General features: G+C 40.4%; 2 protein-coding genes across 7 annotated transcripts in view; one reads left to right on the top strand and one right to left on the bottom strand.

The window, feature by feature from the left end:
- Positions 1–7,449, top strand: part of LOC129839394 (cytosolic purine 5'-nucleotidase-like) — a 36,268-nt gene extending 28,819 nt beyond the window's left edge. For all 5 annotated transcript variants that reach the window (XM_055906817.1, XM_055906815.1, XM_055906816.1 and 2 more), the window contains 4 exons: positions 826–877; positions 1,384–1,444; positions 1,922–2,098; positions 3,525–7,449. In XM_055906817.1, coding sequence (XP_055762792.1) covers positions 826–877; positions 1,384–1,444; positions 1,922–2,098; positions 3,525–3,761 — 527 coding nt within the window. In that variant the 3' untranslated portion in view covers positions 3,762–7,449. The remainder of the gene's footprint in view (positions 1–825; positions 878–1,383; positions 1,445–1,921; positions 2,099–3,524) is intronic.
- Positions 7,450–8,629: 1,180 nt separating this feature from the next.
- The window catches only part of LOC129839390 (metal transporter CNNM2-like), a 70,871-nt gene continuing 65,058 nt past the window's right edge, over positions 8,630–14,442 (bottom strand). For both annotated transcript variants that reach the window (XM_055906810.1, XM_055906809.1), the window contains exon 8: positions 8,630–13,869. In XM_055906810.1, coding sequence (XP_055762785.1) covers positions 13,615–13,869 — 255 coding nt within the window. In that variant the 3' untranslated portion in view covers positions 8,630–13,614. The remainder of the gene's footprint in view (positions 13,870–14,442) is intronic.

The raw sequence follows: 14,442 nt of genomic DNA, 5'->3' as shown, positions 1-14,442 counted from the left end.
CTGGGTGTATTGATACACCATTCAACGTGTAATTAATAGTTTCACCATGCTCAAAGGGATATTCAATGTCTGCTTTTTCATTTTTACCCCTCTACCAATAGGTGCTTTTCTTTGTGAGGCATTGGAAATCCTCCCTGTTCTTTGTGGTTGAAAGTTTGAAATTCACTGCCGAATGAGGGACCTTAACTTATTTAGGCTTGCCATAAGAAAGCGGTGGAGTACTTATCGACTCAAGACAATTCAGCTTTTCATTTTTTATTCATTTGTAAAAATGTCGTAACGTAATTCCACTTTGACATTATGGGAAATTATGTGTAGGCCAGTGACACAAATCTCAATTTAATCCATTTTAAATTCAGGCTGTAACACAACAAAATGTGGAAAAAGTCAAGGGGTATTAATTAGTCACGGGGTGTATATTATAGCGGTGACACACTTGTGTGCGCGCGCACAGACCCACACACACACACATTCATGCACAGGCACACATACACAAATATAACTGACGTGTCATTGTAGCTGTAAAATGCCCTCGTAAACCTCTCAGCGGCCTGTGAGTGACAGCCTGCCAGGGAGAGGGTGAATGAGAGAGGAAGATAAAGAGGGGGAGAGTGAAAAAGCAACAGATGGAACAAGAGTGAGCCAACACTTGTGATTAAGGGCAGTGGTGTAAAGTACTTAAGTAAAAAATACTTTAAAGTACTACTTACGTCGTTTTGTGGTATCTGTACTTTCTCCACCGCTGATTTAAGGGAGGAGGATGGAAAGGGAAATATGTTGTGACTGAGACTTACCGTGGCCTCCTTTTCCTCTTCTGTCTTACAGCGTTATTCGAGGAATTGCAGGGCCTAGACATTTTCTTGGCAGAGCTCTACAAGTGAGTACTGCACCGTCTACTCCCCTACAACGCCCCTCTGCTCGCTCTCTAGGCTGCCTCGGCTCCCTGTGTGTGTGTCGCCCTTGGGCCAAAGTCTGCAGGGTTTGCCCCATCGGTCTGATGATAACTGGCTTCACAGTCAGACTTCAGCCCATTTAGAAACAGTCATCTATCTATCTATCTATCTATCTATCTATCTATCTAGGCCTGTCCCCTTCCCTCTTGCTCTTTATAATAGTGACTAGCACTGTCTTCTCTCTCTCACTTCCAATCCCCTTCTTCTCTGTACCGCTTTGCCCTCTATCTAACCCAGTATCTCTCTACCTCTTTGCCCTCTATCTAACCCAGTATCTCTCTACCTCTTTGCCCTCTATCTAACCCAGTATCTCTCTACCTCTTTGCCCTCTATCTAACCCAGTATCTCTTTACCTCTTGCCCTCTATCTAACCCATTATCTCTCTACCTCTTTGCCCTCTATCTAACCCATTATCTCTCTATCTCTCCAGGCATCTAGACAGCAGTAGTAATGAGAGACCTGACATCAGTACTCTCCAGAGAAGGGTCAAGGTACTGATTCTACACGTTTCCATAGCAACTACAGAAACATTATTCAATAGGTCCACATGTGTCCCTGAATAGTTACAGGTTTCAGTTTAGTCTTTAAACCAAATCATTCCCAACTGTGGACTTATATGGTCTTACAACCCCTAAGTAAACTCCTGAAAATACGCTATGATGCTCCTCCCGTCCCATCGAAGGCTTGGATATACCGGGAGCACAAGTCGCTGAATTTCCATGGTCCTCCCAGGAATTTTGTATTTAACCAGGAAAATACCCTTGGATGTTAGAAACCTCTTTCTAGAAGGGGACCTGGCAAGAGGTCAGCAGGAAGTAGTCAGCATGTACACATAACACACGAGCACAAAACCATACATTGAAACATATTTGACAATGGTCATCACGTTCTTCCACCAGAGCTTGAAATATTGTCCGAGGAGTCTTTCGGCTGAGCATCTAAACCCGGTGTTCTTCTCCCCTCCCCAGAAAGTGACCCACGACATGGACATGTGCTATGGTATGATGGGTAGTCTGTTCAGGTCTGGCTCCAGACAGACTCTGTTTGCCTCTCAGGTGATGCGCTATGCTGACCTGTACGCTGCTTCCTTCATCAACCTCCTGTACTATCCCTTCAGCTACCTCTTCAGAGCGGCTCACGTACTGGTGAGTCACTGTGTTCAATTCCTTTGTTGATTCTTCCTGACAGTTTACAACAGAAAGGGAAGCAATGCAGCATTTACAGAATAAAATGTTGCAGAGAATGTAGTGTGAGATACAGCCCTTTCTTTTGCTAATTGGAAAACTGTAATTGTTAGAAATTGATGGTTAAAAATATGGATGCACATGAATCAACATTTCTGGCTAGTTTAATAAAAGATATACAGTACTTGACTCGTATTAACTTAGACTGAACCCTTACATAGTCTGGCACCCATCTAGCTGAAACACTGACAGGCAGAGTGACATTTGCATTAGAGTTGGTATGTATGAGTTATCTCCTCATTTCAATTCAAAACAAATGTCTTGACCAGACATATTATCTGAAACATGCACATCACATACACACAGTAATCACTATTCTGTATAACAAGTTCAACGCATGGTAATATTATTATATTACGTATTGGTGAGCTGAAACTCTCTGTACTGGCTGTTAGCCAACTGGAAGTAGCCTCTCTTCTCACCTTCTCTGTCTGTCTCTCTGTCTGTTTCTCTCTCTCTCTCTCTGTCTGTTTCTCTCTCTCTGTCTGTTTCTGTCTCTCTCTCTCTCTGTCTGTTTCTCTCTCTCTCTCTCTCTGTCTGTTTCTGTCTCTCTGTCTGTTTCTGTCTCTCTGTCTGTTTCTGTCTCTCTCTCTGTCTGTTTCTGTCTCTCTCTGTCTGTTTCTGTCTCTCTCTCTGTCTGTTTCTGTCTCTCTCTCTGTCTGTTTCTGTCTCTCTCTCTGTCTGTTTCTCTCTCTCTGTCTGTTTCTCTCTCTCTCTGTCTGTTTCTCTCTCTCTCTGTCTGTTTCTCTCTCTCTCTGTCTGTTTCTCTCTCTCTCTGTCTGTTTCTCTCTCTCTCTGTCTGTTTCTCTCTCTCTCTGTCTGTTTCTCTCTCTCTCTGTCTGTTTCTCTCTCTCTCTGTCTGTTTCTCTCTCTCTCTCTCTGTCTGTTTCTCTCTCTCTCTCTCTGTCTGTTTCTGTCTCTCTCTCTCTGTCTGTTTCTGTCTCTCTCTCTCTCTGTCTGTTTCTGTCTCTCTCTCTCTCTGTCTGTTTCTGTCTCTCTCTCTCTCTGTCTGTTTCTCTCTCTCTCTGTCTGTTTCTCTCTCTCTCTGTCTGTTTCTCTCTCTCTCTCTCTGTCTGTTTCTCTCTCTCTCTCTCTGTCTGTTTCTCTCTCTCTCTCTCTGTCTGTTTCTGTCTCTCTCTCTCTCTGTCTGTTTCTCTCTCTCTCTGTCTGTTTCTGTCTCTCTCTCTCTCTGTCTGTTTTTCTCTCTCTCTGTCTGTTTCTGTCTCTCTCTCTCTGTCTGTTTCTCTCTCTCTGTCTGTTTCTGTTTCTCTCTCTCTCTCTGTCTGTTTCTGTCTGTCTGTTTCTGTCTCTCTCTCTCCCCTCCCAGATGCCCCACGAGTCAACGGTGGAGCACGCGCACATCGACACGGACACCGAGTCCCCCCTGGCCACGCGCAACCGCCACTGCACTGACAGCAAGGACCCGGAGTGCTGTAGCAACAGGAACCACAGCCAGCTGACCCGGTCCATCAGTGAGATCAAACCCCCCAACATGTTCCCCCAGACCCCCCAGGAGATCACCCACTGCCACGATGAAGACGACGATGAGGAGGAGGAAGAGTAGATGGAGGAGGTGTGATGGCGTGGCCCTAATCAGGCTTGATTCCTTCCTAGGAGGAGGAAGAGAGAGAGGAGTGAAAAACCGTTTTGATTCCTTCCTGGTGTTTCCCTGAGGGGGTTTTAGAGTATATATACTTCTCGGAAGATATAAACTATAATGTACTCTATATTCCACAGTATGAGGGGATATTGCCATTGTAGTGTATCTATAGGAGATTTATATAGAGAGAAATTAAGCTACTTTTTATACTAGAGATGTATCAGGATATATAGGTTTTATTAATCAGATCAGTCAACTGTATGTTACTATAGTAACAGTTGCTGCTCGGTTCTCCAAAAACGTTGCTCCGTGCCCACCCCTTCAAGTTTTACGTTTTCAATGGTCGTGTTTTCTATGGATTTTTATGATGAAATGGGAAAAGGTTGACTTGAAGTTGGCCAATTTATTTTTTATTTTTTTAAGTTGATGAAGCTAAAACAGTTTTTACGGCATAGGATGTTGTAGCAGACAAATATACATGAATACACCCAAGAAGCAAATATTACGAACACTACTTTTCTCTGTACTGACCTTACACAGTGTCTGGTCATAGAGAAGAGTTCCCTGTGTGTGTTTACATAATACACATTAATGCAGGCACCATACTGTAGTTTGAATGTGAAGCACTAAGGCGGAATAGCCTTTGCCAAACAGCATGTACTGTATATAAACTCTATATACTGTTTTGCTGTTATCCTTTTGAAATGAAAGTGTTCTAGCCCTGCGGTACTGGCGTTGAAAGAACACGCGTATCGAGTAACATGGCAATCCAAAAACATGGTCCACAAATGTATTTCTCGCTGTTTGTTATTTTGGTAATTTTCTTGCAGTATAATTCCTCCCGTCGTGACCCTGCATAACACAGCTTGTGTTTGTCCGGCCTTGGCCAATCAAAAGTCGAGTTTGCATCGTCCTGAGCGACAGTAACCAAGGCATCCATAATTGTACTAAAGAACAGTGCGATGTATGTTTTGGGTTACACAAAGCACAAGTCTGATTGTGGGTAACTAATTGTCAATATTAGCTCGATATGACATGAAACGTGCTGTCTATTTGAAGTATGGAGCACATAATGTCATCTGTGATTCTGTGTGGTTAATTTCAACTGACCTTTTGAAATGCATGTAATGTTGTTTCTAGGCAACCGTGCGTACAGGGTAACGATTATGCTGCGTCTGTACAGATGGGGTCTATGGCAACTGTTGACGGTCACATAGGCCTAATGCTATTGAGAGGCTGTGACCCAGTATTACTGTTCTCATACATGATACTGTAAAAAGCAAGACATTCATCATGCAAAATACCATATATATATTTTTTTTGTTCTCCTGTAGGATGATATGAGATATGGAAACCTGCAACATTGTTACACTATGTGCAACTAACATGCAGTAGTAGTTTTACCTTTTTTTACTAAGCTTGGAGTTGTTCGTTAAGTGTTCTCTTGAATATTAAATTGTAACATTTTTATTTTTTATTGCATAGAACCGCTTTAGTTAGAACTGTCATATTCACCCCTACCGAACTAAACCCTCATATTCCATGTGTGATACTATGGTCTGGTGTTTCCTAGTAATTCTTTGCAGTTAACATGGAGAGTACAGTATGTTATAGGAACCGACCTGGCTTCAAATACTATTTAAAATGTTTCAAATACTTTAGCCTGCCTGGAGTGCTGCCAGGTGGGCAGAGTTTGTAACTTTGTGAAAAATATGTTGGTTCCACTCCAGGCAGGCTCAGTCAAGCCCCAATAAAATATATGAAATGATTTTGAATCGTATTTGAACCCAGGTCTGATCTACAGTAGGCCTTGATATGCAAAAAGTAAATCCAGGTCAGCCTGGGTGCTGTGGCATTATGTAGGCCTTGCACGGGCACCAGACAAGTAACCAACGCCTTGGCGAGAGGGTGTTTGTGTCTGACTGCCCCAGAGAGGATAGGGTGGGCCTGGGAAAAGGACAAGGGTGTGCCCTCCTGACTGGTGGGAATAGCTTGTAGACTCACCCTAGCAGGCCTATGATGTATGGAAGATGTATAAAGGACTGTAGCTACACTATTCTGGAGTTTTGTTGGATCACTTAGGGGTAAGAAACACTGAATGATGCAAAGAAGCACCTGATATTTCCCACAAGGGTTGCATTTGCTATCTCCAAACCTTTTAATATCAAAATGGAAATTGCAATCGTAGATTAGGCCCACAATTCCACTGAAACTTTGAGATATTAAAAAAAAAAAAATCTGGAAAATGTTACCGACTTGGTTAATATTAAACTTTCCTGTTTAGCAATGGAAATGCTAAACATTTTTGGTTGTGTGTCCTAATGAACATGACCCAGATGGTATGCAGTACGGAGGGCAGGACAACTGCCCTGGAAGAGGGATGTTTTGTTGTTATAGGTTATCTGCAATATCATATGTGTATGCTATGTAAAACATGCGTATCACTTTATTTCTAAGGCATGTAGTTGTGTAGCTAGACGTTTCGATTGACCTGTTGATTTGGGCTGATGAAGGGAAGACCAATAGCGGGTCTCTGTTTGTAACCTGGTGTTGTTTGCCGAGGCAAGTAGTAAAAAGTGGAATGTGAGTTCAACTGGGGATCTTTGTAACAATTTTAGTAAGAGTAGAATCTGTTTTAGAGGAACTATATAGAGTGATTCAATATTTTATTACTCTCTGAAAAAAAAGTATATCTTTTTAAGTATTGATTTAACTGGAAATACTACAAAAACACCCGGGCAGCTGTATTCTTCACCTGGTTGGTTAGTTGATTTTTTTTGGTCTCATTACTGACGAATTCATAATAAAGCTTGGTCGTTGGGAGGAAAATTTGAAGTCCTTTTCTGTCAAAACACTTGACAAGACATTATTTCTATGCAATGCCGCAGTACAGTGCATTATACATGTAAACTAAGTTACTAAAAGGCTGGCCAATGCAAGCAAATGGCTTACGTCAAAGTTGTTTTAACTGTATGGCTAGAACCAGGTTAGGACTACAACTGATATGTGGAAGAAAAGAAAACCTGTCCGTCTGAGAAAAAGCTCTGGCCACAAGTTCTACAAGGTCGTCTGTGTAGTAACAATTGTACACTTAATAATAATAATAATACTAATAATAATAGCCTTGCAGACCGATATGCTGAAAACTAGGCGATGTTGAAGAGCATGTATTTGCCTTGCATCAGAAATGGCACCTTTTTCAACAACAACACCTTGGCTTTGCTGTTTGTCTTTGTTTTTTCTAACCAGTGTTTTCAGATTCGTAGTTTACAAAGTTGTATATAATATTATAAGCGTTTCCATTTACATGTTGTGGAAGAAATGTTCCTTAAATTCTTCTTTTTCCCTTTTTGTTTTTGGCATTTTTCTGATTTGACACTTTTTACTATAATGGCTTCAGTGAGTGTCTGAGCTAGCTAAACCTGGCCAACAGGTTAATGCCACAATCCATTTATACAATTTGTTCATTTATACAACATTTTAACAATTGCAGACCGAGCGTGACAACTATCACACATTCACTTCTTTTTTGTTTCGTGCATTTTCTTGGATGTTCCTCAGAGCATTTTGTTTCCAGAATTATTATATAATGTGTACATTGGGGAAATTAAATTTATTTGTACAATAAAAGCTAATTTTCCATAATAAGTCACTGGGTGTGTGTACTGTCTCCTTCTGTTGCCTCTTGTTCTTCTTGCAAAACTATAGTTTTCAAATTTTCAGTAAACAAGTATTTGATTGTATGCAAGTATAATTCATATAATCATACATAAACATTCTTGCATACAAAAATGACTCAATATATCCAGTAATGTGTTAAAGTAAATGTTCTACAATTAATTGTGAACGAAAATATATTGCTTGCATAGCTTTTTATATCCACTGAACTTCAGGGTACTTGCCTAGAATTCTCCTCTCCCATCCCACTGTTGACAAAACATCAAGCAAATGGGAGGATTACATTTGTCATTTTACCTCCCCCTCACAGTTTCAAAGGGTTGACATTTGGGTGTCTAAAAGGTGACTCAAAACATGATTCAAGAATAGAACTCCTGTCAAAGTTGGAAGATATAAACATCCTATATATGTTTTAACAATTCTATTTAACTACACAATAAAATATATCCAGTAATCCCAAATCCAGCTAAAAGTAGGACTTTCTCTGAGCAAGCACCAAATCCCCATTCAAGTTACACTGTAATAAGATTTTAAAACTGATGGCATTTCTATTACATACTGTGAGTACATTGAGACTTACTACAACGCAAACATTCGTGTGGTTACAGTTAACAGATGGATTTAGGCTACACAACGGGAAATGTATACAGTATAGTGGAAAAAGTCATGAATAGGTACACAAACAAATGTAAATCTAATGCTTTGATCCAAGGGTTAAATGTCCACAGCCCGTCAATGCATTTGGCAGATCCTTGTACGTTAACATGCAAGGTCAAGGGGTAATATTTGCAGCAGCATCAGCTACATTTTTTGACTCAGCAACTTTTGCTTATAATGCAGCAATACTCTGCAGCAATGGTTTTAACACAAATCAAGAATGGCAGGTACATTAAAACATGGAAATATTTGAAACAGACATGGGATGAGTATTTTTATGAAACAGTTATGTTTTTCCAGCCTTAAATATTTTTCAGGAAGATAAAACAAGACAAACCAGCTACTGAAAATGTAATTTTAACAGAAGGGTAAATCATCTTTGTAATAGATCATTCTGTCCTTGAAATTGCCTCCATACAATGTTCTGAACTGCCTATCTCTTTAATCTGAGCACCTTGTGTCGAGGGGAAAAATAACATATTCCATCACTAATACTCTCTCTGTTAATAATTCACTTTTTATTGTACCACCAACACCAACCAGAGCAGAATATGGGAATGCTTTTGTCGTGTTGAGTATCAATCATGTGGACAGGCACCTATACATAGCAGCATGAGGATAGACATGGTCCGAATGACTCAGATAACGATAGAATGGAGAGTAGCAAGTGAAGTATTTTTCAACGGATGTAAAAGTGTCTTGACAAATACTGTAGTCGTTCATTGGTGATGTGTGACTTATCTTTAGAGCGGAGAAAGTCCTCAGAGAAAGAGGGGGGAAAAGAGACAGGGCAATAGAAAGAGAGAGGGATCTCTTTTTTCAGGTGTTTCTTTTCCTGTGAATGTTCAGGAAGCAGGGGTCAAGACCACATGGGTCAAGATATAGGTCACAACAAGGCTCCAAAACCAACACAAGACTACACTGGATAGTCATATATGTTATTTTCAACATTCTGACATGAACATGTGAAAAACCCTCATCTGCATGTGAAGGACTTTTATTTTGAAGGAGATGCCTCTTTTTTTTCGTATAAGTGTATTAGATACAGCAGTGCTCAAAGTATAGATGGTAAAGTACAAATACAATCTTATTATATCATCATCATCATCATCATCATCACTTATCTCTGGAATGATTGTCCTTGCAGAGCAGAGTTCACCTGATGCATAGGAAAACACTTACAAGTAAAACAACAAAAACAACAATATCTGGTCAGTGTTTTTAATCTTTTCCATAGTCTGGTCATTTTGAAATGGAAGCCCCTTGGTGTATGTGGGAAGGTTGCCAACCCATGTGTTTTTTTTAGAAGTTGTTTATGCTCACAGTAATTTGGGAATACTGTGACACGAAGAGAAATGGCGACCACCAGTGGTCAAACGTTGCAAGTGCACTCCCATACTATTTGGGGCTACATTCTGCAATGAACATCTTTGCTTTAGCAAACAGATATTACAACTATCTAGGATGACTACAAACTGCGTCAACATGCTTTACGTTAAGAAACTGCGTCTACAGAGATTTAGGATAGGAGAGTTATTTTTGGACTTCTACTTTAAGTTCAGCTTTGATTCATATAAAACCATTTATATACAAACTGATACAAAGAAAAAGTAAACTCAACATTACATTACCCTAGAAATAAGTTTGCACTTAAAGTTAATCTACTCAACAGAAGGCATACGTCTTGTACATACACCCAACCCTGGCTTGGTTCTTCATACATATTTCCCAAGAGACAAATGATAACAAAATACGGAATGATCCATCACAAAGAAAAACAGAGAATAATTTGTTTACAGGCTTATAGGAGAATTGTGATAAGAAATATACAACATATGTGTGGCTAAGATACAGAAAACACATTAGTATTTCTAATAATGTAATTGCATACATTCAATACAGTACATCAATGGTGAGATTTCATTTTTTCCTCAATTTCCCCCAAACTATGCATTGCTATGATTCAAGTCATCACAATTCAAAGAACTAGCATCTATAGTACCCAGGGAAGGGAATATTTCCCTCTTACAATAAATAATAATAATAATAGTAAGCATTTGAATGTTAAGGTTTTTAGCGTCAGTGGCACATGGTCATTCAATTAATTAATATTAGACTATAAAGATGGAAAACTAGCATGTGAAAACAAGCACTTAAGTGTTAATTTGGCAATGTTTTCACTTTAAAGTGTTTTAAGTTGGTGTGAACTTGAGCCTTACAAAAAAAATCAGTCAGTCACAGAAAAACACAACCATTTCTGTTCATCTCCAACAGTGACCAAGTGACCAAGTGAAAGGGTGTAAAACATCAACAAGCTTGGAGTGACAGGTAGTGGTTAGAGCGTTGGGCCAGTAACTGAAAGGTTGCTGGATCGAATCCCCGAGATGACAAGTTAAAAAATCTGTCGTGCTGCCCCTGAACAAGGCACTGTTCCGCTGTAGGCCTTCATTGTAAATAAGAATTTGTTCTTAACCGACTTGCCTAGTTAAATAAAGGTTAAATAAAAATAAAGGCTTCAGTTCAAGCCCACACTATTGGATTAAACTCGCTAACCAGATGATTGGGGCATTGTGGGGAAAAAACATTCTTCTTGCACTGAAAGAGAGCATGTCTGAAGCATTATTATTTTTGTTTCACACAGTAAACATTGTTTTTCATTACATCCTCACATTGCAAGAAGAATGTTACCTTCATCTAAAAAAAAAATGACAAAAAATGACATCATTCACAGCGGGGCGACATCCTGTTTGCTGACAACAACAAGAACATTTGAATCTGCCAAGGCTCCCCACTGTTGGCTCTTTCGAATTTGCACCCTCCCACAATGCAATAGTCAATTTCAGTTTTGTTGGGGTCAATTTATTTAAGCAGGAAGTTGCCACACTGTGTATGCTATACACGGAGTGGACAAAACATTAAGAACACCTACTCTTCCATGGCATAGACTGACCAGGTGATTCTAGGTGAAAGCTATGATCCCTTATTGATGTCACTTGTTAAATCCACTTCAATCAGTGTAGATGAAGGGGAGGAGACACGTTAAAGATGGATTTTTAAGCCTTGAGACAATTGAGACATTGATTGTGTATGTAAGCAACTCAAAAGAATAAGTGCCTTCGAACGGGGTATGGTAGTAGGTGCCAGGCGCACCGTTTGTGTCAAGAACTGCAACGCTGCTGGGTTTTTCACACTCAACAGTTTCTCGTGTATATCAAGAATGGTCCACCACCCAAAGGACATCGAGGCATCTTGACACAACTGTGGGAAGCATTGGAGTCAACATGGGCCAGCATTCCCTGTGGAAAGCTTTCGACACATTGTAGAGTCCATGCCCTGACGAATTGAGGCGGTTCTGAGGGCAAAAAGGGAAGGTGCCACTCAAAATGACTGGAAGGTGTTCCTAATGTTTTGTACACTCAGTGTATGTAATAATGCATAGTCTGCCTTTAACCCCAAAACCCAGTTAAAGAGTTTGATTGACTAAAGCTTACACTCTACGCTCAACATGAGCTGAAGGCGACTGAACATACTTTAACATGCCACACAACACACACAGTGGAAAGGAGAGTGCCGTGCCATACAAGAAGGGTCATTCATGGACAATAGTTTAATGTCGAGGTTGCTTTTGGGAAGGTCATGATGCTCAACATGTTAGATGAGGTCATTAATACTGGCCAATGATCACGTTTGATTATTAATAATAAAAGACACATTTCCACATGCATTCATAAGTGCCAAGTTAGCACTTTTCAATGTCAATACATCCCTGCCCCACTCCTAAACCACAGTCGTAAGACTTGTCTGGATTCTATTATTAAGTCTGATTTAAGTCTGTTAACTTAAGTCTGGATAACCTCCATATCAAACAGCAATATAATGAGGTCAAAGGGCTTCTGATCGCACATCGGCCATAATAGGGAAAACAACTGGCTTAGGGACGGGTTTTGCTTGTGGACGGTTGCAACATCTTTAAACCAAAATATACACATACATACGGTGCATACATACATACAAATATATCTGTCTCAATTTACAATAAAGTGATTTTTTTATTCATAATCATCTCTTAAATATACTGTTTTTTTCCCATTGCACTTTGTTAAAATAATTAATATGATTTTTTTAAAGGCAATAGTGTGATTTTAAAAAGGTGAAAAGATACTGTACCATTAGCCTGATTGAGAAGAATAGTAAAAATAACAAGATCTGTAATATACATATCTTTAAAAGACCCTCACCTACTCATATACATGGATGTACAGTACCAGTCAAAAGTTCGGACACACCTACTCATTCAAAGGTTTTTATTTATTTTTTACTATTTTCTACATTGTAGAATAATAGTGAAGACATCAAAACTATGAAATAATACATATGGAATCATGTAGTAACCCAAAAAAGTGTTAAACAAATAAAAATATATTTGATAAAATAGTAAAAATAAAGATAAACCCTTGAATGAGTAGGTGTGTCCAAACTTTTGACTGGTACTGTATGAGTATATATATATAAATATATGTAGCATGTATTTCAATATCACATATACACACACAAACATCTACATGCCCATGCATGTTTGTGCGCCGGTATATGTCATATCTTCTCCACATATATATATATATGTATATATATATACATATATATATATATATATATATATATATATATATAATAAATAAATGCACAAAAACATTATTGGTTCATGGTTCCATGGTTTCCTTCAAAGCGGTATTTGGTACAGTCTTTGACGAACCATTTTGTCTGCATGCATTTGAGTCCTTCGTTGTAGTAGTACTAGTAGTACTACAGTAGTACTAAAGTAGTACTACAGTCCACTGCCAATCCCTGAACAAGAACAGACTGGAAAGTGTGTGTACTTATGTGTAAGTGTTTGTGTGTGGTCAGGGGAATGGGGGGGGGCATGCACACTGTTGTCCATCTTTCCGAGCTACTGGAATACCAGGGTACCGGGTATTTAAGCGGATGGATTGGCCAAGGACGGTCCAAGCCCACCCTAACAGTGTCTTCTAGAGGTGTGTGATGTGGGTGAGGGCCCAGAGTGCTATCCCTTTAGCTCCCTTCCCCACTGCCCCAAAGGGTATTCTGTTCCAGGCTGTGGAATCGGCCAGGGGTGGTGGAGGGTAGAGAGTAGAGGTTCAGGCTGGGGCTCAGTATACACATCTCCGTAGCCCCCTTCCCCTCAATTCCTCCAGGGTCTTCCATCCATAAGGGGGTGGTGGGTAGGGGTTAGAGGTCCTTCCCCTCAATTCCTCCAGGGTCTTCCATCCATAAGGGGGTGGTGGGTAGGGGTTAGAGGTCCTTCCCCTCAATTCCTCCAGGGTCTTCCATCCATAAGGGGGTGGTGGGTAGGGGTTAGAGGTCCTTGGATGTTGGAGGATTAGGCCCAGGCCCTGGCCCAGAGGGTACTAACACCATCCCTCCTCACTCCTCTCACCCTCTGTCCCCACCACCCCAGTGTGGGCTAGATGGGTCCCTCATTGTGCGCAGTGTGGTTGACCCTGTGGGCCAGACAGTTCTGGGGCTGTGTATTGAGGTTGAGCAGGCTGGCTGTCTCGTGGTGGGCCATAGCTGGCGTCTCCAGCACGCCTCCCCCTCCACCATCGTGGAGCTCAGTGGTCAGAGTCAATTCGATCTTGGTGAACTCACTGTCCATCGACTGGGGCGTCTTATCCATGCGCGACGCCATCAGGGCGTTCTGGTACTGCTGACGGGTCACCTGCGGGAGGATAATACAGTTACATGATATCAGGTTATGTGATATTACAGTATATTAAATAGCATCCCTGGGCATCAGTTGAACTGGCAGATGTGGATATCTACATGATCATCTTGAATGATAGAATAGCTACATTTCCAATAGAACATTCTTATCCACTTTCTCCTGGTTTTAATCATGTTTCACCAACTGGACACATATATCTCACTAAAGTCACACAGGGTGTGCCTCTGGGCTCCATGCTCTTTTTCATAATCTACATCCTCCCACTTGGACAGATCCTACGCCAGTCAATTCAACCTCAACCTCCACTGTTATACAAGCGACACCCAAATGTGACCCGTTTCAGGAAACTAGGCGTATGTCGCGGGTTACTACTTTACAGGACAGCCATTTGAACACAATCTTGTTTTTATTTATAAAAATGCGTTTTTTTTGTTGTTGGAAGAAATGCCTTCTGAAACATGTGAACTTTCATGTGTCTTAATAACAAACTTGTACGCCATCTGTAAAAATGAATACAATTGTTAAATTGCGAGCCTAGTTGGTTTAGCCACAGAAAAAGTCAGCAAC

Source organism: Salvelinus fontinalis, chromosome 40 (genome assembly GCF_029448725.1).
Source record: "Salvelinus fontinalis isolate EN_2023a chromosome 40, ASM2944872v1, whole genome shotgun sequence".
Classification (NCBI taxonomy): domain Eukaryota; kingdom Metazoa; phylum Chordata; class Actinopteri; order Salmoniformes; family Salmonidae; genus Salvelinus; species Salvelinus fontinalis.
The sequence above is the reverse complement of the archived record's forward strand: the minus strand, read 5'-3'. Positions and strand labels throughout refer to the sequence as shown.